At 45.1% G+C, this 27,851-nt stretch overlaps 1 protein-coding gene across 8 annotated transcripts in view; it reads left to right on the top strand.

The window, feature by feature from the left end:
* The window catches only part of LOC123766595 (sacsin-like), a 162,837-nt gene extending 139,096 nt beyond the window's left edge, over positions 1-23,741 (top strand). For all 8 annotated transcript variants that reach the window (XM_069308141.1, XM_069308149.1, XM_069308147.1 and 5 more), the window contains one exon: positions 19,748-23,741. In XM_069308141.1, coding sequence (XP_069164242.1) covers positions 19,748-20,041 — 294 coding nt within the window. In that variant the 3' untranslated portion in view covers positions 20,042-23,741. The remainder of the gene's footprint in view (positions 1-19,747) is intronic.
* Positions 23,742-27,851: the final 4,110 nt, after the last annotated feature.

The following is a 27,851-nucleotide window of genomic DNA, read 5'->3' as shown; positions in this document are numbered from 1 at the left end:
TTGTTAGTTTTCCGGGGGTCCCGGGGTGGGTCTTCCCGGAAAGGTCGTGCCAGGGCTCGGGGTTCCTCTTGTCGTGGTAGGCCTCTGGTGTCAGGTTTGGGGTTGGCTCCTCCTGCGGACCCTCCCTCGTCTGGTCGGCGCGGTGTTCGCGCTGTGCGGGGTTCTGGGTCTCGTAAGGGTCGCCGGCCCTTTCGCGGTTTGCCCCCTTGATGGGGCGATGGGGGGGCGGCTTGCGCTGTTCGCCCGCGCCTGGTCCCACGATTCGTGGGCAGGTTTCTTCCCCTGCGCTCTGTTGAGTCGTCTTGGAGTGGGTACGCTTGGGCGTCGTCGAAACGACGTCGTCCCTCGGATGGGTTTCCCATCTGTTTCCGGTTCCGAAACGGGACTGCGCGGACCTGCGGTTCATTCTGGACTTGTCCGGTCTGAACCCCTGGGTTCATTGCCCCTCCTTTCGGATGACTACGCTGTCTCAGGTTCGGCTCCTCTTGGAGCCGGGAGCTTGGATGGTGTCCCTGGACCTCCGGGACGCTTATTGGCATGTCCCGATTCATCCGCGGTTCAGGGACTGGCTCGGTTTTGTTGTGGGGCGTCTGAGTTACCGCTTTCGTTGTCTCCCGTTCGGGTTGAACCTGGCACCTCGCGTGTTCACGCGCCTTACACGGGTTGTGGTGGCTCGTTTGCGTCTCCTAGGTGTTCGGGTGTTGGCCTACCTCGACGACTGGCTGGTTTGGGCTCCCAGCCAGTCAGCTTGCTTGCTAGCCAGGGATTTGGTTCTTTCCCAGCTCGCCGAGTTCGGGTTCTTGGTGAACTGGAGGAAGTCCCATCTGGTTCCCTCTCAGGTTCCGACTTGGCTGGGTCTCGTGTGGGACTCTCGAATCGCCTCCTTGTCTCTCCCTCCGGAGTCTCTCCTGCGGCTGCGGTCCCCGCCTTCGTCTGTTTCTGGAGGGCCCTCGGGTCACCCAGCAGTTGCTCGAGGGGCTGTGCGGGAGCCTGAACTTCGCGATGGTGGTCTACCCGCCGGGTCGGGTTTGGCTTCAACGGCTGTTCTGGTTCCTTCGGGGTTTCCCCTTCCGCCTCTCTCGCGATCGCAGAGTTCGACCCCCGGGGGCCTTGCGTCGGTTGCTGCGTCACCGGCTTCCTCTTCGGGTTTTTCGGGGTTCAGTGCCTTGGCGCCTACCCGAGCCCTCGCTCGATGTGTACACGGATGCGTCGTCTCTCGGCTGGGGTTTTGTGACCAGTGCTCACCAGGCCGGCCAGGGGCGTTGGGATCCGTCCTTCCGTCGAGCTCACAGTACGGTGCGGGAGTTCGCGGCAGTGTGGTTTGCTCTGGGGAGGATTCGGGTGGCCCGCGGATCGACGATTCGGCTCCATTCGGACTGCTCTCCGGTGGTTCATTGCCTGAACCGCTGGGGTTCGATGCGGTCCTTGTCTCTTTGGGGTTGGTCTCTTCGGGTGACTCGTCTGCTGAGTTCTCGGGGTTTGGCTCTCCTGGCGGTTCACGTACGGGGCGTGTCCAACGTCTTGGCTGACGCCCTGTCTCGCTTCGTTCCCCCTCTCCACGGAGTGGACGGTCGACGACGAGTCCTTCCGTTGGCTTTGCCAGACGTTCGGGTGCCCCGAAGTGGACCTCTTCGCGTCGGCGTGGTCGCGGCGTCTTCCCGTTTATGCGGCGCCCTTCCCCGATTGCGAGGCCGTCGGGGTCGATGCCTTTCGGCTAGACTGGTCGAGGTGGGGGTTCCTGTACCTCTTTTCCCCGGTTCGGCTGTTGCTCCAGGTCCTGACTCGCTTAGAGACTTACCGGGGGAGAGTTGTCCTTCTGGCCCCTTGGTGGCCGGCCCAGCCTTGGTTTCAGGCGCTGGTTCCTGGTGTCCGAACCCGAGGGTTTTCCCGCGGCTCCGCCTCTTTCAGCAGATCGGGCCGGTACGTCACGTAGCTGGTTCGATCTTCTCCTCGAGTCTTCGCGTATGGTTTTTTTGACTCGAGTCTATCATCATCTCTATGGTGATCAGGTGGCCTCCTTGTTGGTGTCCCACCTGAGGGCTTCTTCTCGGCGGCAGTATGAAGTTTCCTGGCGGTCCTTTCGTTTCTTTTTGCGTCTTCGTCGTGTTAGCTCCTTGTCTGTTCGGGTGGTCTTGTCCTTCCTCTCGTGGTTGTTTCAGGACCGTCATCTTATGCCTAACACTGTCGCTTCGTATTGTGCGGCGCTGGCGGAGCCGCTTCAGCTTGCTTTCGGTATCGATGTTACGTCTGCGCCGTTTCGCAAGCTGTCTCGTGCATTGTTTCACCTCCGGCCTGCTCATGCGTCGCCTGAGCCGTCCTGGTCTTTGGACAGAGTGCTCGCTTTCCTTTCATCTCCTCGTTTCGTTGTGGCCCCTTCGGTCCAGGATTGTTTTTCCAAGGCACTTTTCTTGTTGGCTTTGGCCTCTGGGGGTCGGGTGGTGGAGCTTCATGCTCTCCTCCGGCGCAGGGGTTTCTGCTCTTTTGGTCGTGGTGATAGTTTTGTTCGTTTGCAGCCGTCTCCTTCTTTTCTAGCAAAGAATGAGACTGCTGCGTTCCGGAGGGGTCCATGGGTGGTTGATGCTTGGTTGGTCAGGCCGGGGGTGCATCATGTTTTGTGTCCGGTTGCGGCGCTTCGCCGTTATTTGCGCGCCACAGCTTCTGTGTCCGGGGATGCGCTGTGGGTTGATCCGGTTTCCCTTCTTCCCTGTTCGCGGGTTCGGGTCTCTCAGGTCGTCCGCAGGGTTATTTGGTCCAGCCAGCCTGCGGTCTATCCCCGTGCCCATGACGTTCGTAAGTTCGCGGCTCTTGCTGCCGTCTTTGGGAATATGTCTTGGTCTGATATTCGGGCGCGGGGATTTTGGCGGTCGAACAGGGTCCTGGCTGCTCGTTACCTTGTGAATGTCCCTGGGCCTCGTCGGGCCTGTGTTGCTTGGGTCGGCGGTTGCAGCCAGTTGTCTCGGCTTTGAGTTGAGGGGTGAGCGACGACCGCCTCCCGGGTAAGTCCCTCTTTTTCTGTCTGTGGGTAGTTAGCTCCGGGGAGCCGACGGGGCTCCCCCCAGAAAACCAGCGTTGAATGTAATGAAACGCCATTTTCTGGGTGAGTCCCGGAGGCTCCCCGGCATCCCTCCCTCCGGTCGGCGGTTTTTCGCGTTTTTGACATCCAGCCTCAAGAACCGAGGTGTGGGTAGCCGGCGCGGGGGGTCTGGGGCTCCCCCTTCCCCCTCCCGGGGAGGGGGGAGCTGCGCAGACAGCGGCGCGGCAGTGTGTGACGTCACACTAGTTTGCTTGTTTCCGGTTGGGGAGTTCTATCCACTAGTTCGGTTTTTGGTAGCAATTTTAACCAGAATAGGGGTTTGTTTTGGGGCGCTTACCTTTCTGGGTGCCTGTTCCGGTCGATGGCAGACATAGAATGCTTCCAACTACACGGGGGCTTCTATAGGCCATTGCTCCCCTTGCCTCTCTGAGGGGGCCCGGTTCTGGCCGTGGTCCCCGGTAGGCCTAAGAACTCCATACACATGACTGATGCTAAAGTCTGACATTAGCATATCAGCCTGGGATAGCTCCGGGGAGCCTCCGGGACTCACCCAGAAAATGGCGTTTCATTACATTCAACGCTGGTTTTTTAAGGATATCAGGGAAAGTTTGACATACTAGAGATTTGTTGAATATCAGAGCTATGGGTGGTGCAAGGACATGGGAGGCATTATTGTATACCATAGATGGTATTTCACTAATGTTTCCAGCTTTGGTTTTTAGTAAGTGAAGGATAGTCATAACATTTGTCGGGCTGACTGGTAAAAGGAGAAGATAGTTTGGATGGGCTGCCTGTCAGATATGTTGTAACATGTGTCTGGGTCTGTGAGATTTTTCTGGCTAGGTTAGCACCAACTGATGAAAAGAAGCTATTAAGTTCTGTTGCCGTTTCCAAATCTGTTGCAGGTGTATCACCATCCTTGGAGAGTTTTATCTGCTTGATATGTGATTGCTGTTTAGATCCTAGGATGTTAGAGATGGCTTTCCCTGTGCTTATCATGTTTCCTGTTGCTTCTTTGAATCTACTCTTGTAATAGGAAAGTTTCTCTCTTATTATTATACTGGTAAGCATTGATGAGTATCTCTTAATTACTTCTTTTGTAACTAGGCCAATCCTAAGTTTTTTTCATATTCATGTTTCTTGTTGATTGAGTTGAGTATGCCACTTGTGAGCAAGGGGTTGTTTAATCATTTGGCAGTTACTTCCTTGGTGAGGAGAGAACAGTGTGTGTTGTAGAGGCTTAGAGTTTTGGAAAGGAAGATGTTGGCCAATGAATTTATATTTATATCATGTATTTAAAAGCAATTCTAGAGCTAGAAAGTGAAGCATAGGCTCCTTGCACAATGTTTTTTATTTGGTCCTCAGGTGATACCAAACAAGTTCTGAACAATTTAATACCAAATTGAACGATGTAGTACGAAAATTGAGGTGAGAAAGCTGAAATGAGCATAAACATTGGAGTGTTGTAGTGAGCTCACGGGCAGTGCTCGAGCTACCTTATGGTGCACGCCGGGTCTAAAGTATAGAAAAGTAAGACATATGTTCTTATATGCAAATATCCCTTTACAGCATTTTATTGCAAACAATTTTATACCAAAATGAATGACTTAGCAAAAAAATTGAGGTGGGAAAATGAAAAAAGAGTATAAACATTTTAGTGCGGGTGCACGCTCATGTGAAATGCTCAGCCTACCTTGGGGTGCAAAAGTGTTACATTCCATATGCCAAGTAGTGCTCCATACACTTATTTTGTCCAGGTCTTCTTGAAGGGCATGACAATCATCTAAGTTTCTTTGCAATAATTATTGTGATATGAAAAATAAAATAGTTGTCTGGGGGGAGCCCCTTTGGCTTCTTGGAGCTTTCCAGGCTGATATGGATATACAGTATTAGAATTTGGCACCAGTCAATGTGAATGGAGTTCTAGGGCTACCGGGGACCACGAGCCAAAACCTGGCCCCCTCAGAGAGGCACAAGGAGCAATAGCCTAAAGCATTGCATATGTGGTTATGGAGGTAGTTCTATATCTGCTATCGATTGGGTCTGGCATCCAGAAAGGTAAGCATCCCAAAACAAACCTCTATTCTGGTTGAAACTACTACTGAAAGTCAAACGAGTGGACAGAACTCCTCAAATGAAAACGAGCAAATGAGCATGACGTCACCACATGCCGCGTCGCCGTCTGCGCAGCTTCCCCCTCCCAAGGAGGGGAAAGAGGGAGCCCCGGACTTCTTATTTAATAAATAAAACACCTACAAAAAAATATAAAACCAAAAAACCATTTGTCGTGGCGGCAGAAGTGTAACTACCCTGATGTTTCTAAGATTAGCCTCCTTCAGCCAACTCCATCGGCTCTAGTGCTTTAGGACACCAACAAGGTCACAAACACTAGCCCCCCCAGCCAATGTACTGACAACCCAACATAACACATACGCAAACAAACAACACATACAAAAATGTCAACCCATGGTGGACAGGCCACCGAACTTTCAAACCTCCTCTCTCTCTACACCCGCATCCTCTTCCTGAATTTCATCTCCCCATCCCTCTACCTCCCCCATCCTTTCCATTCCCTATGGACATAAATCCGAATCCCGGACTTCTCACGCCGGCTACCCGCTGGCTACCCACACCTTCAGTTCTCGGATGGATGTGTTGGGCAAATGGTCGTGTGACTCCAGCTCCTGATTCTTGTGCTTCAGTGTTGTACCTTGTGTCTAGTGCTGTTGAGCTAGAAGTAATCTTCACAGGTACTCGAGCTGCATGCATTTAAGGTTACCTTCCCAAGGTTCAAAAATCAAATCAAATCAAATGTTTATTCAGGTAAAATACATACATACAAAGTGAGATACAAACATTGATGGATTTATAGATAGAGCTAGTACATACAATGCCTAAAGCGACTATTACGCAAAGCATTTCGAGCAGGAAAAACACTAAGACTAAAACTTGATACTAAATGAGATTAAAGTATAAATTGCGTTGAGGAAAAAAAAAATAAAAAAGGGGGGGGGGGGGGAAACATGGCAGAAAAATAATAAATATACAATTTGGTCAACAAACAGCATTGTTTAAAATAGTAGACATGGATTGACATTTAGGGGTAAGGTAGGTTACATGGAGTAAATTAGGTAGTACTTAGTTTTTATCTTAAACTGGTTGGGAGAGGTACAGTCTTTAACATGATTGGGAAGGTCATCCCACATTCTGGGTCCCTTGATTTGTAGAGCATTTCTAGTTTGATTAGGTCATACTCTTGGAATATCAAATGGGTATTTGTTTCTGGTGTGGTGCTCATGGGTTCTGTTACAAACTCTTAGGAAGCTTTTAAGGTCAGGATTGACATTACAGTTCAGCATGTTATATATATATATATATATATATATATATATATATATATATATATATATATATATATATATATATATATATATATACATATATATATATATATATATATATATATATATATATATATATATATATATATATATATATATATATATATATATATATATATTATATATATATGCAATTGACGATCACAAAACACTGATCATTTTATGCGGAAAATCCACAGAGAAATATGAAATGAGGTGAACGTTTCGGCTTTGTTAAAGACTTTGTCAACACCAGACTGTCAGTCTGGTGTTGACAAAGGCTTTAACAAAGCCGAAACGTTCACCTCATTTCATATTTCTCTGTGGATTTTCCGCATATATATATATATATATATATATATATATATATATATATATATATATATATATATATATATATATATATATATATATATATATATATATATATGACCGAAAAAGTAAGATTAATAATTCTAACACAAATTTTCTCGATCTTTCGTACGTTTCTTTTCACTGTTGGTGGTAATTCAAAAACCAATTCTCCAAAATTCATTTTTATTTCTAGTCTGACGCGACACTTGAGCGTGTTTCGTAAAACTTATTACATTTTCAAAGACTTTAGCTTACACATACACAACTGAATAGAACTTACACATCTTCGATTTGTTTATATCTACATTTGAGTGAGGTGGATGGGGTGAGGTGTGGACGAGACAATTGGGATGATAGCCGACAGAATGTATCGTGATCCGGCCTGCACTCCTCTTGACATACCAGAAAATATTCTAAGGAAACTACTCCAAGCTTGTACTAAAGAGGCACCCTTCTTGAGCCCGGATGGGCACATGTATAAGCAAGTAGATGGGGTCGCCATGGGTTCTCCCCTAGGTGTCCTGTTTGCAAACTTCTACATGGGTACCATCGAGCAAAAAGTCTTAGTCGAAATGAACTTGAAACCGGCCATATACTGCAGGCATGTTGACGACATTTTTGCACAGGTACCTGATGTCAGACATCTGCAGGAGCTGAAGGAGGCATTTGAGCAGAGTTCCGTGCTGCGTTTCACTTACGAGATGGAAAAGGATGGGAAGCTGCCTTTTCTAGATGTAACAGTCATGGAAAAGAGCGGATGTTTCCACACTGCAGTCTACACTAAGGAAACGAACATAGGAATGTGCCTATATGCCAACATCGACTGCCCAGACAGGTACAAGAGGAGTGTTGTTAACGCTTATGTCGACCGTGCTCTCAGCCACAGCTCAGAATGGAAGCAAGTCGACGAAAAACTCTGTAGGGTAAGGCAGGTCCTAGTCAACAACGGCTTCTCCAATGGTTTCGTCGAAGACATCATAAGAAGGAAAGTGAAACGCCATGCAACCTCTGAAGAGACAACTAACACAACACCTATACCCCCTATTAGACTATTTTACAGGAACTTCTTACCACAGCCCATAAAACGGAGGAAAGGGTCCTGAAAGATATTGTCAGTAGAAACGTTATCCCTACAGACAAAAATCAGAAGATACAACTGACGATTTACTATAAAACCAGAAAAACGGCCAGCCTATTCATGAGAAACTCTCCAGACACAAAGCAGAACGCTTTAAAAGAGACCAACGTCGTCTATGCTTTCAAATGCCCTCTTGGGGACTGTAAGCCTCAAAAAACCAGTATATAGGCAAGACAACATCATCTCTTTCCAGGCGTTTAACAATGCATAAGCAACAGGGCTCCATTAAGGAACATGTAATCTCTTCCCACAAACAAACCATCACCAGAGAAATCTTAGCAAACAACACAGAAATCATCGAAAGATACAGCGATAGCAGGCGGCTTGACGTCTGCGAGGCACTACACATCAAGAAGTCAACACCAGCAATCAACAGCCAATTAATGCACAACTATATTCTACCCACTTCAAGACTCCGCTCCAATATAGAAGCATCAAGAAATATGGACCAATAGGCTTTCTACAATTACTTTCATTCAATACCCATTGTTTCGTGTTCTGTCTTGTGTTGGAATTTAATACCCATTGAATACCCATTGTTGAAAGTTCGTTTTTCACCTCATCCACCTCACCCAAATGTAGATATAAACCTCGAAGATGTGTAAAGCTCTATTCAGTTTCAGTTGTGTGTTTGTAAACTAAAGTCTTTGAAAATGTAATAAGTTTTACGAAACGCGCTCAAGTGTCGCGTCAGACTAGAAATAAAATTGAATTTTGGAGAATTGATCTTTGAATTACCATCACAGTGAAAAGAAACATAAGAAAGATAGAGAAAATTCGTGTTAGAATTACTAATCTTACTTTTTCGGTCATATTTAATAATATATATATATATATATATATATATATATATATATATATATATATATGCAAACAAGCCTGAATGGTCCCCAGGACTATATACAACTGAAAACTCACACCCCAGAAGTGACTCGAACCCATACTGCCAGGAGCAACGCAACTGGTATGTACAGGGACGCCTTAATCCGCTTGACCATCACGACCGGACATAAGGAAGTGATTGCCGAAGCTATTTGAACCACTTCCCTGCCGGCACTCGGTGTGCCCCAAAGAATGAGGTGATTTGATAAAATGCTATGCCCAAGATTACCATCCGAGTGCCGGCGGGGAAGTGGTTCAAATAGCTTCGGCTATCACTTTCTTATGTCCGGTCGTGATGGTCAAGCGGATTAAGGCGTCCCTGTACATACCATTTGCGTTGCTCCTGGCAGTATGGGTTCGAGTCACTTCTGGGGTGTGAGTTTTCAGTTGTATATAGGCCTGGGGACCATTCAGGCTTGTTTGCATTTGTGTTCCTCACGTGTGCCCCAAAGAATGAGGTGATTTGATAAAATGCTATGCCCAAGATTACCATCCGAGTGCCGGCGGGGAAGTGGTTCAAATAGCTTCGGCTATCACTTCCTTATGTCCGGTCGTGATGGTCAAGCGGATTAAGGCGTCCCTGTACATACCAGTTGCGTTGCTCCTGGCAGTATGGGTTCGAGTCACTTCTGGGGTGTGAGTTTTCAGTTATATATATATATATATATATATATATATATATATATATATATATATATATATATATATATATATATATATATATAACTGAAAACTCACACCCCAGAAGTGACTCGAACCCATACTCCCAGAAGCAACGGAACTGGTATGTACAAGACGCCTTAATCCACTTGACCATCACGACCGGACATAATGAGGTGATAGCCTAAGCTATTTGAACCACCCCACCGCCGGCACTCGGATAGTAATCTTGGGCATAGCATTTTACCAAATCACCTCATTCTTTGGGGCACACGTGAGGAACACAAATGCGAACAAGCCTGAATGGTCCCCAGGACAATATGCAACTGAAAACTCACACCGCAGAAGTGACTCGAACCCATACTCCCAGAAGCAACGCAACTGGTATGTACAAGACGCCTTAATCCACTTGACCATCACGACCGGACATAATGAGGTGATAGCCTAAGCTATTTGAACCACCCCACCGCCGGCACTCGGATAGTAATCTTGGGCATAGCATTTTACCAAATCACCTCATTCTTTGGGGCACACGTGAGGAACACAAATGCGAACAAGCCTGAATGGTCCCCAGGACAATATGCAACTGAAAACTCACACCCCAGAAGTGACTCGAACCCATACTCCCAGAAGCAACGCAACTGGTATGTACAAGACGCCTTAATCCACTTGACCATCACGACCGGACATAATGAGGTGATAGCCTAAGCTATTTGAACCACCCCACCGCCGGCACTCGGATAGTAATCTTGGGCATAGCATTTTACCAAATCACCTCATTCTTTGGGGCACACGTGAGGAACACAAATGCGAACAAGCCTGAATGGTCCCCAGGACAATATGCAACTGAAAACTCACACCCCAGAAGTGACTCGAACCCATACTCCCAGAAGCAACGCAACTGGTATGTACAAGACGCCTTAATCCACTTGACCATCACGACCGGACATAATGAGGTGATAGCCTAAGCTATTTGAACCACCCCACCGCCGGCACTCGGATAGTAATCTTGGGCATAGCATTTTACCAAATCACCTCATTCTTTGGGGCACACGTGAGGAACACAAATGCGAACAAGCCTGAATGGTCCCCAGGACAATATGCAACTGAAAACTCACACCCCAGAAGTGACTCGAACCCATACTCCCAGAAGCAACGCAACTGGTATGTACAAGACGCCTTAATCCACTTGACCATCACGACCGGACATAATGAGGTGATAGCCTAAGCTATTTGAACCACCCCACCGCCGGCACTCGGATAGTAATCTTGGGCATAGCATTTTACCAAATCACCTCATTCTTTGGGGCACACGTGAGGAACACAAATGCGAACAAGCCTGAATGGTCCCCAGGACAATATGCAACTGAAAACTCACACCCCAGAAGTGACTCGAACCCATACTCCCAGAAGCAACGCAACTGGTATGTACAAGACGCCTTAATCCACTTGACCATCACGACCGGACATAATGAGGTGATAGCCTAAGCTATTTGAACCACCCCACCACCGGCACTCGGATAGTAATCTTGGGCATAGCATTTTACCAAATCACCTCATTCTTTGGGGCACACGTGAGGAACACAAATGCGAACAAGCCTGAATGGTCCCCAGGACAATATGCAACTGAAAACTCACACCCCAGAAGTGACTCGAACCCATACTCCCAGAAGCAACGCAACTGGTATGTACAAGACGCCTTAATCCACTTGACCATCACGACCGGACATAATGAGGTGATAGCCTAAGCTATTTGAACCACCCCACCGCCGGCACTCGGATAGTAATCTTGGGCATAGCATTTTACCAAATCACCTCATTCTTTGGGGCACACGTGAGGAACACAAATGCGAACAAGCCTGAATGGTCCCCAGGACAATATGCAACTGAAAACTCACACCCCAGAAGTGACTCGAACCCATACTCCCAGAAGCAACGCAACTGGTATGTACAAGACGCCTTAATCCACTTGACCATCACGACCGGACATAATGAGGTGATAGCCTAAGCTATTTGAACCACCCCACCGCCGGCACTCGGATAGTAATCTTGGGCATAGCATTTTACCAAATCACCTCATTCTTTGGGGCACACGTGAGGAACACAAATGCGAACAAGCCTGAATGGTCCCCAGGACAATATGCAACTGAAAACTCACACCCCAGAAGTGACTCGAACCCATACTCCCAGAAGCAACGCAACTGGTATGTACAAGACGCCTTAATCCACTTGACCATCACGACCGGACATAATGAGGTGATAGCCTAAGCTATTTGAACCACCCCACCGCCGGCACTCGGATAGTAATCTTGGGCATAGCATTTTACCAAATCACCTCATTCTTTGGGGCACACGTGAGGAACACAAATGCGAACAAGCCTGAATGGTCCCCAGGACAATATGCAACTGAAAACTCACACCCCAGAAGTGACTCGAACCCATACTCCCAGAAGCAACGCAACTGGTATGTACAAGACGCCTTAATCCACTTGACCATCACGACCGGACATAATGAGGTGATAGCCTAAGCTATTTGAACCACCCCACCGCCGGCACTCGGATAGTAATCTTGGGCATAGCATTTTACCAAATCACCTCATTCTTTGGGGCACACGTGAGGAACACAAATGCGAACAAGCCTGAATGGTCCCCAGGACAATATGCAACTGAAAACTCACACCCCAGAAGTGACTCGAACCCATACTCCCAGAAGCAACGCAACTGGTATGTACAAGACGCCTTAATCCACTTGACCATCACGACCGGACATAATGAGGTGATAGCCTAAGCTATTTGAACCACCCCACCGCCGGCACTCGGATAGTAATCTTGAGCATAGCATTTTACCATAATCTTGGGCATAACATTTTATGTCCGGTCGTGATGGTCAAGTGGATTAAGGCGTCTTGTACATACCAGTTGCGTTGCTTCTGGGAGTATGGGTTCGAGTCACTTCTGGGGTGTGAGTTTTCAGTTGCATATTGTCCTGGGGACCATTCAGGCTTGTTCGCATTTGTGTTCCTCACGTGTGCCCCAAAGAATGAGGTGATTTGGTAAAATGCTATGCCCAAGATTACTATCCGAGTGCCGGCGGTGGGGTGGTTCAAATAGCTTAGGCTATCACCTCATTATGTCCGGTCGTGATGGTCAAGTGGATTAAGGCGTCTTGTACATACCAGTTGCGTTGCTTCTGGGAGTATGGGTTCGAGTCACTTCTGGGGTGTGAGTTTTCAGTTGCATATTGTCCTGGGGACCATTCAGGCTTGTTCGCATTTGTGTTCCTCACGTGTGCCTCAAAGAATGAGGTGATTTGGTAAAATGCTATGCCCAAGATTACTATCCGAGTGCCGGCGGTGGGGGTGGTTCAAATAGCTTTGGCTATCACCTCATTATGTCCGGTCGTGATGGTCAAGTGGATTAAGGCGTCTTGTACATACCAGTTGCGTTGCTTCTGGGAGTATGGGTTCGAGTCACTTCTGGGGTGTGAGTTTTCAGTTGCATATTGTCCTGGGGACCATTCAGGCTTGTTCGCATTTGTGTTCCTCACGTGTGCCCCAAAGAATGAGGTGATTTGGTAAAATGCTATGCCCAAGATTACTATCCGAGTGCCGGCGGTGGGGTGGTTCAAATAGCTTTGGCTATCACCTCATTATGTCCGGTCGTGATGGTCAAGTGGATTAAGGCGTCTTGTACATACCAGTTGCGTTGCTTCTGGGAGTATGGGTTCGAGTCACTTCTGGGGTGTGAGTTTTCAGTTGCATATTGTCCTGGGGACCATTCAGGCTTGTTCGCATATATATATATATATATGTATATATATATATATATATATATATATATATATATATATATATATATATATATATATATATATATATATGTAATACACATGAGAGGATGTGCAGTGACTTAATATCTAACATATTCATAGATTTGAGTAAGGGTAATGAGTGATGTCTGGGGCCAGAGTTAGATATTGTCCTAATTGCAGCTTTGTGTTGAGTAATTAGAGGACATAAATGATTTTTGGTAGTAGAACCCCAAACACAAATACCATAGTTGAGATAAAGATAGATGAGAGTATTAGAGTGTCACCAGGGTAGGGTGAGGTACATAATATCTGATCTTAGAAAGAATGCCAACAGGTTTTGAAACTTTTTTTGATATATTTAAAATGGTTCCCTGGAAATTCAGCTTGTGGTCAATGAGAATGCCAAGGAATTTGCCATCTACTTTGAAGTGCCCTGTAAGTACTGCCCTTGGGGCTTGGGGCCATCTTCCACATGTCATCTTGGGGTCTACCTTTGCTAGATCTTTTACTGTTTGGTGAGTGGGGTAGTTTGCATTGGTAAGAGCACTGGGTTTGTGGTGGTGTGGTGAGCACAGCTTGTCATCACCTATTATAGTGGCCAGCTCTTTTTTGCCTGGGTACATTAAGGGGCCCTGGGAAACCCTACAGGGGAGCAAGGGGTTCGATGAATGCGACCCCTGGGTCCCCCTTTTGCCTTGTGTGAGTTTAACGGTTGCTCTGTCCCCTTGTCTTTGGGTGACTCATTGTTTTTGCCTCCGTCATACTACCTGTTGCATCGGTGACACCTTCAACCCGGAGTCCTGCGAGTTTTGTTGCTTGTTAGTGACTCAGTTCACCCAGTCCACTGATGACTTTATACAGGTGCAGGCAGGTCAGGCATTGCATGTTAGGTTTACGTTGCTGCAACACGCTAGGTTGATTGCTGAACTTGAAGCCCCGAGGCTGCTCCCATTTTGGTTAAAGGGACCCAGATTTGGGGATGTTGGTCTTTTCGGCCCTGGTTCAATCCGCACCCCCTCTTTCTTCCCCTGCTATGGTGCATTCTGGTCCTCACCCCCCCCCCCCTCCCCTGCTTCCGGCTCCGAAGAGTCTGAGGGCTTTAGGGTTGAGGCTGGGTTTAGCTGGTTTTGAGACTCGGGAAGTCTTGGGGAATGCCCCTTCCGGGTGGCGACGGAGGCATTCGAGTCGGTTCCTCCAGCCGTCGGGGTCTGATCAGTGGGCACCCTTCCTTCCTAGCTTTCCGGCTGCCCCAGTTTTTTATTGTGAGACTTAGGCTTTGGATGACGACTCGGCCTCAGGTCCTGGTGTGGAGGTTCCGGGGGTGGGGAGGGGTTGACTTGGGGGCCTTGGGCCCCGTTTGACCCCGCCTGGGTTTTTCTATCCTCCGAGTAAGGCATACTGTTGCAAGGCGTGGGGTTTTCTTTTCTCTCCCTCCGTGTACGAGTTGGATTTGGTGTCTGCCCCTCCCTGGGTTCGTTTCCATGTCGCTTTGGGTCCGTCGGGTCCATTAGTCCCGTCCTTCTGTAGGTTTTTGACTTCCCACCTCATGAGGTGCGGGAAGCCATTGCTCCTTACCTCCTGCGAGACCAGGATTATGCATCTATTATGAATCTGTCTTCATTCAGGTTTGGTTCTTCGTCTCCCTACTGGGTTCGTTATGAGGTTGCGGAGTAGTCCTGACTAGCAGACTGCCCTGTGTTTTCTTTGGATGCTTGCGTACTTTTTGTCATACCCGCACTCTTTGAGTGGTGCGAGGTGCTGACGGTGGTCTTGGTTTACCTGGGAGGGAGGGGCGAGTTGGAGCACCTCAATGCGTGTTTGTTCGCCCCTGCCCTTTAGCGGGATGTTGGCATGGTGCAGCTTCATGTGCAGGTTCCCTCCCTTTTGGCTGCACTGGTAGCTGAGGATTTGCATGCTCGTGGCCTGTTGGCTTCGGTCTTGCGGTTCTTTTTCCTCCTGGAGCTGTCTTCGGATCAGCTTGAGGAGGATGTGAAAGTGCTTGGGACCATTTTTGGGACTGGTGCCTTGGTCTCAGCGGTGCATGCGTCATCTGCGCTCTTGAAGCTGTTTGTGCCTATCCTGCGGATGTGGTGTCACTGTTTTTTGCTTCGCGTCTTGTGTGTTGGTAGGTGGTGCTCGCTTCCTCGTTGGAATCTGCTTGGGCCCCTGGCTCGCAAGTTTTCGTCGCCGTTATGTCCCTTGCTGTTTCAGAGTCTACTGTCGGGCAGTGTTACAAATAATTGTGTTGTGGGCTCGCTGGGGAAACTGGTACTATTAAGGGGTAAGGGTAGTTAGAAGACAGAGTATCAAATATGGGAGAGCTAAAAGGCCCGGCCCCCAAAATAAACTATCCACAGTAATAATACCTTGCTACTAGACCATATATGTCAGTCTAAGGGTTGATCAATGCACTCCCACACAGGAAGAAGGGATACTCCTATAATTCATGTACTTATTTATTAACCCCTTAACAACCCCCCATATACACTCACACCAATAACAATAATAATAATAACTTTACCACACTACCTTACGTTAAAAAGCCTTGGTCCACTTAGGCAGGATACAAGGTTTACACTAAGAACAAGCTAGGGTAAAGTACTACTGGATAAGCACTGAAGCTGGATGCAGCTTAGGGTAGAGACACCACGTGGTACCCTAATACAAAACACAACACTTAGGGGTACCCAAAACACTGGCAAATACTACCTCCAGGTCTCACCAATATTTACTACCAGAGTAGGTACACTTAAAACGCCCCGTACTTAACTTAATGGTACAGGAACTTCAGGTAAAGGAAATAAGTAAGAGGAGAAGGGAGGAGAGTAGGGGTGCAGCCACAGAGTAGGTCTCGTCCCCACGAACGCCAGCCAGAGAAGAACGCTCCTAGCGACCAGCTAGGCCTCCCGCATGTCATGGTGCTGGAAGAAGCCTAATTGATCGTGCAGCTAAGCACATTAAAGATCTTCCCCTATGCAACGTATTGTTACTTTACAAATGATTAGAAAGTATTAGTAAGCAAAGTTGGTGCCTATGTTATTATTTAATAATCAACCCCCAGCTCAGTCTTTAAATGCTCTTTGAGAAACAATAATAGTCTTACGTCTGGCAGGGAAGATACAGACAATGACGCATAGGGTTGCGTTCAGCTATACTATAATTAAGTTTAATAACTCAATTTTGACCTCTGGTTTCCACTAAAGAACCCAGGGTCGTAACAGGCAGTATCAGGCAGAGTCTGGGGAGGGGGGCTCTTCCCAAAAGGGTCATGCCAGGGCTCGAGGTTCCTCTTGTCATAGTAGACTATTGGTGCCAGTTTCTGAGCAGACGCCACCTTTGAACCAATTTATGTCTAGTCCGAGCGATGATCGCTGTGTGTGTAAGTCTGGTTCTCACAAGGGGCCTCGGCTCTTTCCTGGTTCGTCTAACTGATGTGACGATGGGGGGAAGGTTCGCACTGTTCGCTCACACCTGGTCTCATGATTTGTGTGTTTTTTTTAATTGTTTCCGACGGCCTGTGGTGGCATTGAGTGGCCCCCTCCTCCTTCGGGGGATTCGAGGATGGCGGGGCAGGCCGCCTCTTCTGCGCTCTGTCGGGTCATCTCAGAGTGGGCGACGTCCCTCAGGTGGGTTTCCCATCTGTTCCCAGTCCCGAAACGGGACTCTGCGGACCTGCAATTCATTCTGGACTTGTCCCGTCTCACACCCTGAGTCTATTGCCCCTCGTTTGGGATGACTACTCTGTCCCAGGTCAGGCTTCTGTTGGAGCTGGGCGCTTGGATGGTGTCCTTAGACCTCTGGTATGCATATTGTCACATCCCGATTCATCTGGAGTTTAAGGATTGGCTTGGTTTTGTTGTTGGGCATCTCAGTTACCGCTTTCGTTGTCTGCCGTTCGGGTTGAACTTGGCATCTCGTGTGTTCACATACCTTACCCGGGGCATGGTCATCCATCTCCATCTCTTAGATGTTCAGGTGCTGGTCTACTTCAACGACTGGCAGGTGTGGACTCCCAGTCAATCTGCGTGTCTGCTTGCCAGGGATTTGGTTCTTTCCCAGCTCGCCGGATTCGGGTTCCTGGTGAACTGGTGGAAGTCCCATCTGTTTCCCTCTCAGGTTCGGACTTGGTTGGGTCTTGTGTGAGATTCTCAGACACTTCCTTGTCTCTCCTTTCGGAGTCTCTGCTTCGGTTGCTGTCCCGTCACTCTGTGGTTACTCTAGGGTTTGTGACGGAGCCTGAACTTTGCCGTGATGGTCTACCCTCCAGGTCTGGAGTGGCTTCGTCGTCTGTTCTGGTTCCTTCGACGCAGCCTTGCATCGGCTGCTGCGTCGCCGGCTTCCTCTAATGGTTTTTCGGGGTTCAATGCCATGGTGCCTACCAAAGTCCTAGCTTAATGTGTTCATGGACGTGTCATCTCTAGGCTGGGGATTTTTGACCAGTGCTCACCAGGCCGGCCAGGGCAGTGGGGCCCACCCGTCTGTCGAACCCATAGCACAATGCGGGAATTCGCGGCAGTGTGAATGTTGCTTCGGAGAGTTCGGATTGGTTCGTTAGCAGATCGACGCTCAGGCTCCATTCGGACTGCTCCACAGTAGTTCATTGCCTGAACTGTGGGGATTCAATGCATTCCTTATGTCTTTGGTTTAGCTATTGCTCTAGGTCCTAGCTCACTTGGAGACTTACCAGGGGGAGAGTAGTCCTCTTGGCCCCATGGTGGCCAGCCTAGCCTTGATTTCATGCGCTGCTTGCTTGGTGTCTGAACCCAGAGGTTTTCCTGCGTTTCAGAAGATCGGTCCAGTTCGTTACGTGGCTGGTTTGTTCTTCTTCTCTGGTCTTTTTGACTAGAGTTTTTTCACCAACTGTATGGTGATCAGGTGGCTTCATTGATGGTGTCCCACTTGCGAGCTTTGTCTCGCAGCAGTATGAAGTTTCCTGGCGGTCCTTCCATTTCTTTTTGTCTCTTCATAGGTGTACTTCACTTTCTGTTAAGGTAGTCTTGTCCTTTCTCTCGTGATTGTTTCAGGACCATCATCTTATGCCAAATACTATCGCCTCTTATGGTGCGGCGCTGTTGGAGCTGCTGCAGCTTGCTTTTGGTGTTGATGTTACTCTGTGTCGTTGCGCAAGCTGTCTCATGCGTTGTTTCACTTCTGGCCTGTTCATGCGCCGCCTGAGCTGTCCTGGTCTTTAGATGGGGCGCTCTCTTATCTATATACCCCTCGGTTTTTAGTGGCCCCTTCAGTTCAGGATCGTTTCTCAAAGGCTCTTTTTTTTTGTGTTAGCTTTGGCCTCTTGGGGGTCATGTCGGGGAGCTTCATGCTCTCCTCTGGTGCAGGGGCTTCTGGTCTTTTGGGGCTGGTGATAGATTTGTTCGTTTGCAGCTGTCTTCATCTTTTCTGGTGAAGAATGAGATGGCTGCTTTCCGGAGGGTCCTTGGGTTGTTAATGCTTTGTTGGTTCAGTGCACGCCACAGCCACAGTGTCCTGGGACGCGCTTTGGGTTGACTCGGTTTCTCTTCCTCCCTGTTCCACGGTTCGGGTCTCTCAGATCATCCACAGGGTTATTCGGTCTAGCCAGCCTGCAGTGTATCCCCATGCCCATGATGTTCATAAGTTTGCTGCGCTTACTGCTGTCTTCGGTAACATGTCTTGGGTTGACAATTGGGCATGAGATTTTTGGCGGTCGAACAGGGTCCTGATTGTGCATTTCCTGGTCAGTGTTCCTGGGCCTAGTCGGGCCTGTGTTGCTTTGGGTCGGCGATTGCTGCCAGTTATCTCAACTTCGAGTTAAAGAGCATGTGCCGACCACCTCCTGGGTAAGTCATTTTTTGTTTTTGGGTAAGTAGCTCTGGGGAGCCGAAGGGGCTCCCCCCCAGAAAACCAGCGTTGAATGTTGTGAAACATCATTTTCTGGGTGAGATCCGGAGGCTCCCCGGCATCCCTTTGGTCAGCGATTTTCGCGTGTTTTGACATCCAGCCTCAGAAGTGAAGGTGTGGGTTGCTGACATGAGGGGTCTGGGGCTTCCCCCTTCTCTCTCCCGGGGAGGGGGGAACTGTGCAGATGGCGGCGTGGCATGTAGTGACGTCATGCTCATTTGCTTGTTTTCATTTGAGGGATTCTAGCCACTTGTTTGACTTTCATTAGAAGTTTCAACCAGAATTGGGGGTTTGTTTTGGGATGCTTACCTTTCTGGATGTAAGACTCGGTCAATGGCAGACATAGAATGCTCCATAACCTCATGTGAAATTTTATAGGTTATTACTCCTCTTTCCTCTCTGAAGGGGCCCAGGTTCTGGCTCATGGTCCACGGTAGGACTAGAACTCCATTCACATTGATTGATGCCAAAGTCTAATATATCCATATCAACCTGGATAGCTCCGTGAAGCCTCTGGGTCTCACCCAGAAAATGCTGTTTCATTACATTCATCCCTTGTTTTATGATGTTTTGTAAATTTGAATTAACATGGCAAATTACATTCCTTTCAGGCAGCAGAGAAGATTTTGAAGGCAGCCTTATATCTTGAAGACCGAAACAAGGCAGAGACATTCCAGCGAGGAGGAACAAGTCATTCACTTACTATTATATCTTTAAGTCTACAATCAAATGATTCCAACAGGCTTGCATCTGCCTTAGAATCTCGAGTTGGCCACCATACTAATATGCGCTACCCTTCGTTCCAAGGATGTCCTTGCGACTACTATACAACTGATGATGCTAACTATATGCTGAGCACGACGGAAGAGTTAATGCAATTGCTTAGACCTCATTTTGTAAGTTAGCAAAGTAATTTTTTAAATGCAATACAATCTTGCTGTTGGGTGAACTGAGAACCGTGATGAAGAAGAAAAAATATGATAAAAAGATACTCTATTGAGAATAACGTTTGGCATTTAAATGTTTTCTTGATCAGAGATAACATAGCCACATAGTCCTTACATGCAAAATGTCATTGCCAATAAAGTTGATTCTTGATCGTTTCTCACAATTAAAATCCAACAGTAACATAAATGTGAAAAATAACTATTCAGTATAACAGTATTATATTAATTTCCATTTAATGAATGGTACAATCATACAATGAATTAGTAATCATTTAAAGCAATTGCACTGAAGTAAGAGTACTGTACAGTGATGTCTACATTATCTGGCATCTGGTATCAGTGTGTTACCAGATGCACTTCTGTTTCACTAAGACAAGACACACCTTTATCTTATTTTACTAGCAATGAACACATGAAACAGGCGAATAGAAATATGTGAGTAATCTTAATTCTAAACACATTTGAGGGTTATTTGTACAAAATCACAAGGAATATAATGTTACAATGTAAACAATTTAATTGTTACATTTTTGTATGTTTTTCATTACTGCAAATCTTAATTATTAGAACTTACCTCATTTATATTCACTCATAATTTGGATAATTGATGCAAGAGTGATCATAACCAGAGTGTACTCTGGTTGTAACTGGACTTGGTGTACTCCGGTTGTAACTGGACTTGGTGTACTCTGGTTGTAATTGGACTTGATGTACTCCAGTTGTAACTGAACTTTGTGTACTCCAGTTGTAACTGGACTTTGTATACTCTGGTTTTAACTGATCTTGGTGTACTCTGGTTGTAACTGGACTTTGTATACTCTGGTTTTAACTGATCTTGGTGTACTCTGGTTGTAACTGGACTTTGTGAACTCTGGTTGTAACTGAACTTGGTGTATGCCTATTGCAACTGCACTTATATTCCCGTTACAAGTGGACTAGGTGTATTATTGCAACTGAACATGACACATTCCTGTTGCGGTTGTATTTGGCATAATCCTGTTGCAACTTTAAACAATGGCCTGTTTCAGATAACATACAAGGGGTATTTATGAGGTTGAGAAGACTTACCAAATGACTTTAAAATTTCAATAATGTATTTACAATTTTGAATCTTATAAAATATGACTAAGGACAAATTCTTTGAAAAAAAAAAAATTCAGGATTGATAATCATAATTTAATTCCTGAGCAACTTCCAATATTTGAAGTGATGAATTCTTTCATTATAAGGTTATTATGGCTATCCTGATAATTTAAAAATTTTGTTGAATTTTCATCACTATTTTAAGTAAGTTAAGAACACCACTGGGTATTGTCTCGATCTCATTTTCTTTTCAATATAAAATGTAACAACAGAGCAAAACTTCACAGTCATTTTGATTACACAACAATTATTCTCTGCCAATTAAACAATTATGTAAGCAAATCCAGGCAAGTACAACTAGTTGAGTGCACCACCTACCAGCAAGCTTGGCACTTGCTGCAATATCTACCTAAATAACTTCTATATTCTTCATCTCACTACTTCTCACCACTTACACCACTGTACCTACTCTTCTCATGCAATGCTGCTTTGTTAATATAAACATGCCCGAAATTAATTAAATAATGCCCGAAACTTAATTAATTAAGTTAGAAATTAATGCCCGAAACGCTTTGCGTAATAGTGGCTTTAGGCATTGTATGTACTAGCTCTACCTATAAGTCAACCAATCCTTGTAAAAATTTATTGTATGTATGTACCTTACCTAAATAAAATTGTATTGTATTGTATTACATGTGTGAGTTATAGTAGCAAATGAAGACATTTATATTTTTCTTAATATGGTATAAAACAGGTGTTAAATTGTTGTAAATTCATAAAAATGCATTAATAAAAAAGGTAACTTAGTAGTAATAATATATACATTGTACTTAACACACTTTAAAAACCACTGTGAAGGGAGTTGATATTAATTAATATTACTTGGACACTAAATGTGTTAGCAGATATAGAGGTGTTCATAGGCTAAATTTTTTTTGCCCTGACATAAGGAAACAATACTTTTAAATGTGTAGTGTTACATAGTTTCCCCAGTTTGGTACCTTGTTTTGATAATTACTTATGAATGTAGTTATATGGAGATGGTAAGTATCCATCTACTGTAGATATACATTAGTTGAATAATGATGGAGAAATATAAATAGATAGAGAGTTGACACAAGAGAATGAAATAGTTTTGTTTGCTTATTTTTGTGAATTTCAAAGTTATTCACAAAGTTATGTTAGTTCTTGACAAGATTGAACTGTCTGTTACTGGAGGCAATTTCCCTAGTCACACTGTAAGGGCACGGGCCTTAAAGTCTTGTATGAACACACACTCTACGGCCCTTAAAGTCTTGTATGAACACACACACTCTGAATACTACTCGTATATGGGAATGAGGTATGAATACCTGTCCTTAGTTTATAAAACAGTATAAAAGGAATAAAGTGTCAGCCCTACAATAGTTCTTATTGTAAATTTCAGTCACACGTACCTATACAGGAACACATGTCCTCCTATCTAAGGGCCAATCAATGCTAACATATACAAAACAAGGAAAAATAATATTTGCTAACTTAATTGAGTGGAGTTTATTTCATAGCCTTAAAGTTAGATGTACAAAAACATATATATTGAACATGGCTTTAATAGTATTGACTGAGAACTTTGCTAGAATTTCTAGCCCGACAACACTTGGACTTAATTTAAGCAACACACAGTATACTCTAACTCTGAAATTTAATATACTTGAAGAGTGCTCTTAACCGAAATCTTGTCCACTGTTATCCCTATGTTACACTTGCAATTGCCAATTGTTAACGAACCAATATTAACAGGCAATGTGATGCAGAATGATACTTCACACAAGTTTACCACAGTACAATATGCTCAAAAGACGGAGAAATTAGACTAAAATTCTAGCTTGTTTTGTACCATTTACTGCATGTATATCTTTACCATTTAATGGTTCAAAAGTGCACAAGTGGTATCTATATCAGAAGTTAAATGATGATGACTTTCTAACCAATGCTCTTCTAGTGATGTATTACATACACCCATTTTTCTGTAAAAGTTTATTTTATGTTGTCAATATTAGGTGCTCACATCGTAATCAGGTGAGGATTTTGCTTTGGTTAAAAGTTGGTTACAACTGTGACATTATTAATCAGTTTATTTCACAAAGTTTCTTTCACTACCCACAATTCTTTTATTTTTAATTTTAAATATGTAATCTTGATTTTTTTTAAAGTTAATAATAAATAATTTTTGAAATTAATATTTTATATAACATTTATTTTCACTGTACATTCATTAATATTCAACCATTTTATAGTTTCTTTGGCTACCTACAATTTTGTTCTAGTTCTATATATGTAGTTTAGTCTTATGAGGTTCCGGATATGGTCACTTTGTGCTAATTGATTATGATATTAGAGTAGATTAAGGACCTGCCCAAAACACAATGAGTGTTAGTAGCTTTGTAAGAATGTAATGTAAGATATCAATGTTCATAACCAAAAATTTACATAAAGTTGTATTATACTCTGAACCAACTAATATTTTTGGTTGTGCTACATTTAGTATTTTGTTAACCATAAAGATTTATTAATGAATAAATGTTTCCAAGAAAAACATTTTGTTTATTTCATAAATCTGTGTATTCCTGAGGTCTGTTCACCCAAGTGCCACATTTTTGTGTTGTGCTATTTTGCAAAGATAAACAATTTTCAAAATGTAATTGTAAATGATGTAACATTTACAAATGTAACTCTTAAGTCAGGGTTCTTCAAACTACAGGTCGAGACCAGATACTGGGTTATATAGTTATACGTACCCGGTATATATTAGTCGCACTATTGGTGTATTTTGAAATTATAATATTTTCAGTTGGTTGTTTTACAGTATTATAATACTTCTACTTTGTGCTTTTACAAATTCCTTTTGTTTTATTTGTTGTTTTATTTAAACAAATAATATATTTATTATATATTTGTTTTATTTAAACTTATATGTGCATGTGTGTATATATATATAAATATATATATATATATATATATATATATATATATATATATATATATATATATATATATATATATATATATATATATATATATATATATATATATATATATTATTAAATATGACCGAAAAAGTAAGATTAATAATTCTAACACGAATTTTCTCAATCTTTCGTACATTTCTTTTCACTGTTGGTGGTAATTCAAAAATCAATTCTCCAAAATTCATTTTTATTTCTAGTCTGACGCGACACTTGAGCGCGTTTTGTAAAACTTATTACATTTTCAAAGACGTTAGTTAACACATACACAACTGAATAGAACTTACACATCTCCAATTTTGTTTATATCTACATTTGAGTGAGGTGGATGGGGTGAGGTGGTATTTAATAAGGTATTAATTTCATCAACACAAGCCAGAACATGAAACAATGGGAATTGAATAGAAGTGATTGTAGAAAGCCTATTGGTCCATATTTCTTGATGCTTCTATATTGGAGCGGAGTCTTGAGGTGGGTAGAATATAGTTGTGCATTAATTGGCTGTTGATTGCTGGTGTTGACTTCTTGATGAGCAATGCTTCGCAAACGTCAAGCCGCCTGCTATCGCTGTATCTATCGATGATATCTGTGTTGTTTACTAGGATTTCTCTGGCGATGGTTTGGTTGTGGGAAGAGATTATATGTTCCTTAATGGAGCCCTGTTGCTTATGCATCGTTAAACGCCTAGAAAGAGATGTTGTTGTCTTGCCTATATACTGGGTTTTTTGGAGCTTACAGTCCCCAAGTGGGCATTTGAAGGCATAGACGATGTTAGTCTCTTTCAAAGCGTTCTGTTTTGTGTCTGGAGAGTTTCTCATGAGTAGGCTGGCCGTTTTTCTGGTTTTATAGTAAATCGTCAGTTGTATCCTCTGATTTTTGTCTGTAGGGATAACGTTTCTATTAACAATATCTTTCAGGACCCTTTCCTCCGTTTTATGAGCTGTGGAAAAGAAGTTCCTGTAAAATAGTCTAATAGGGGGTATAGGTGTTGTGTTAGTTGTCTCTTCAGAGGTTGCATGGCGTTTCACTTTCCTTCTTATGATGTCTTCGACGAAATCATTGGAGAAGCCGTTGTTGACTAGGACCTGCCTTACCCTACAGAGTTCTTCGTCGACTTGCTTCCATTCTACGCTGTGGCTGAGAGCACGGTCGACATATGCGTTAACAACATTCCTCTTGTACCTGTCTGGGCAGTCGCTGTTGGCAATTAGGCACATTCCTATGTTCGTTTCCTTAGTGTAGACTGCAGTGTGGAAACCTCCACTCTTTTCCATGACTGTTACATCTAGAAAGGGCAGCTTCCCATCCTTTTCCATCTCGTAAGTGAAACGCAGCACGGAACTCTGCTCGAACGCCTCCTTCAGCTCCTGCAGATGTCTGACATCAGGTACCTGTGTAAAAATGTCGTCAACATACCTGCAGTATATGGCCGGTTTCAAGTTCATGTCGACTAAGACTTTTTGCTCGATGGTACCCATGTAGAAGTTTGCAAACAGGACACCTAGGGGAGAACCCATGGCGACCCCATCTACTTGCTTATACATGTGCCCATCCGGGCTCAAGAAGGGTGCCTCTTTAGTACAAGCTTGGAGTAGTTTCCTTAGAATATTCTCTGGTATGTCAAGAGGAGTACAGGCTGGATCACGATACACTCTGTCGGCTATCATCCCGATTGTCTCGTCCACTGGTACGTTAGTGAACAGCGATTCTACGTCCGACGAGGCTCTTATTCCTGTAGCCCGTGTGCCCCGCAGTAAGTCAACAAATTCCTTTGGCGACTTCAGGCTGAAGGCGCAAGGGACATAAGGAGTCAGCAGGCCGTTGAGTCGCTTTGCTAGTCTGTACGTGGGTGTGGGTATCTGGCTAATGATTGGCCGAAGTGGGTTTCCAGGCTTGTGTGTCTTGACATATCCATACGCATATCCAGGTTTATATTCCCCAATAATCTTTGGCAGGTGGAGCCCGGATTTCTTGGCGTTCACAGTTTCGATTAGTCTGTTGACCTTTGCTTTCAATTCGGCTGTAGTGTCCTTCGTTACCCTTTGGAATTTAGTTTGGTCAGAGAGTATGAGGTATATATATATATATATATATATATATATATATATATATATATATATATATATATATATATATATATATATATATATATATATATATATGCGAACAAGCCTGAATGGTCCCCAGGACAATATGCAACTGAAAACTCACACCCCAGAAGTGACTCGAACCCATACTCCCAGATGCCACGCAACTGGTATGTACAAGACGCCTTAATCCACTTGACCATCACGACCGGACAAAATGAGGTGATAGCCGAGGCTATTTGAACCACCCCACCGCCGGCACTCGGATAGTAATCTTGGGCATAGCATTTTACCAAATCACCTCATTCTTTGGGGCACACGTGAGGAACACAAATGCGAACAAGCCTGAATGGTCCCCAGGACAATATGCAACTGAAAACTCACACCCCAGAAGTGACTCGAACCCATACTCCCAGATGCCACGCAACTGGTATGTACAAGACGCCTTAATCCACTTGACCATCACGACCGGACAAAATGAGGTGATAGCTGAGGCTATTTGAACCACCCCACCGCCGGCACTCGGATAGTAATCTTGGGCATAGCATTTTACCAAATCACCTCATTCTTTGGGGCACACGTGAGGAACACAAATGCGAACAAGCCTGAATGGTCCCCAGGACAATCCTCATTTTGTCCGGTCGTGATGGTCAAGTGGATTAAGGCGTCTTGTACATACCAGTTGCGTGGCATCTGGGAGTATGGGTTCGAGTCACTTCTGGGGTGTGAGTTTTCAGTTGCATATTGTCCTGGGGACCATTCAGGCTTGTTCGCATTTGTGTTCCTCACGTGTGCCCCAAAGAATGAGGTGATTTGGTAAAATGCTATGCCCAAGATTACTATCCGAGTGCCGGCGGTGGGGTGGTTCAAATAGCCTCGGCTATCACCTCATTATGTCCGGTCGTGATGGTCAAGTGGATTAAGGCGTCTTGTACATACCAGTTGCGTGGCATCTGGGAGTATGGGTTCGAGTCACTTCTGGGGTGTGAGTTTTCAGTTATATATATATATATATATATATATATATATATATATATATATAATATTTTATTTATGCATATACACCACCACCCTCCCTCTGTCTCCTGCACCACCTCCCTCCCTCTGTCTCCTGCACCACCACCCTTCCACTGTCTCCTGCACCTCCACCCTCCCTCTGTCTCTTGCACCACCACGTTCCTTCTGTCTCCTGCACCACCACCCTCCCTCTGTCTCCTGCACCACCACCCTCCCTCTGTCTCCTGCACCACCACCCTAACTCTGTCTCCTGCACCTCCACCCTCCCTCTGTCTCCTGCACCTCCACCCTCCCTCTGTCTCCTGCACCACCACCCTCCCTCTGTCTCCTGCACCACCACCCTCCCTCTGTCTCCTGCACCACCACCCTCCCTCTGTCTCCTGCACCACCACCCTTCCACTGTCTCCTGCACCACCACGTTCCCTCTGTCTCCTGCACCACCACCCTCCCACTGTCTCCTCCACCACCACCCTCCCTCTGTCTCCTGCACCACCACGTTCCCTCTGTCTCCTGCACCACCACCCTTCCACTGTCTCCTGCACCTCCACGTTCCCTCTGTCTCCTGCACCACCACCC

This window comes from Procambarus clarkii, chromosome 62 (assembly GCF_040958095.1).
Source record: "Procambarus clarkii isolate CNS0578487 chromosome 62, FALCON_Pclarkii_2.0, whole genome shotgun sequence".
Lineage (NCBI taxonomy): Eukaryota > Metazoa > Arthropoda > Malacostraca > Decapoda > Cambaridae > Procambarus > Procambarus clarkii.
This window is presented reverse-complemented; position numbering and strand designations above follow the sequence as displayed.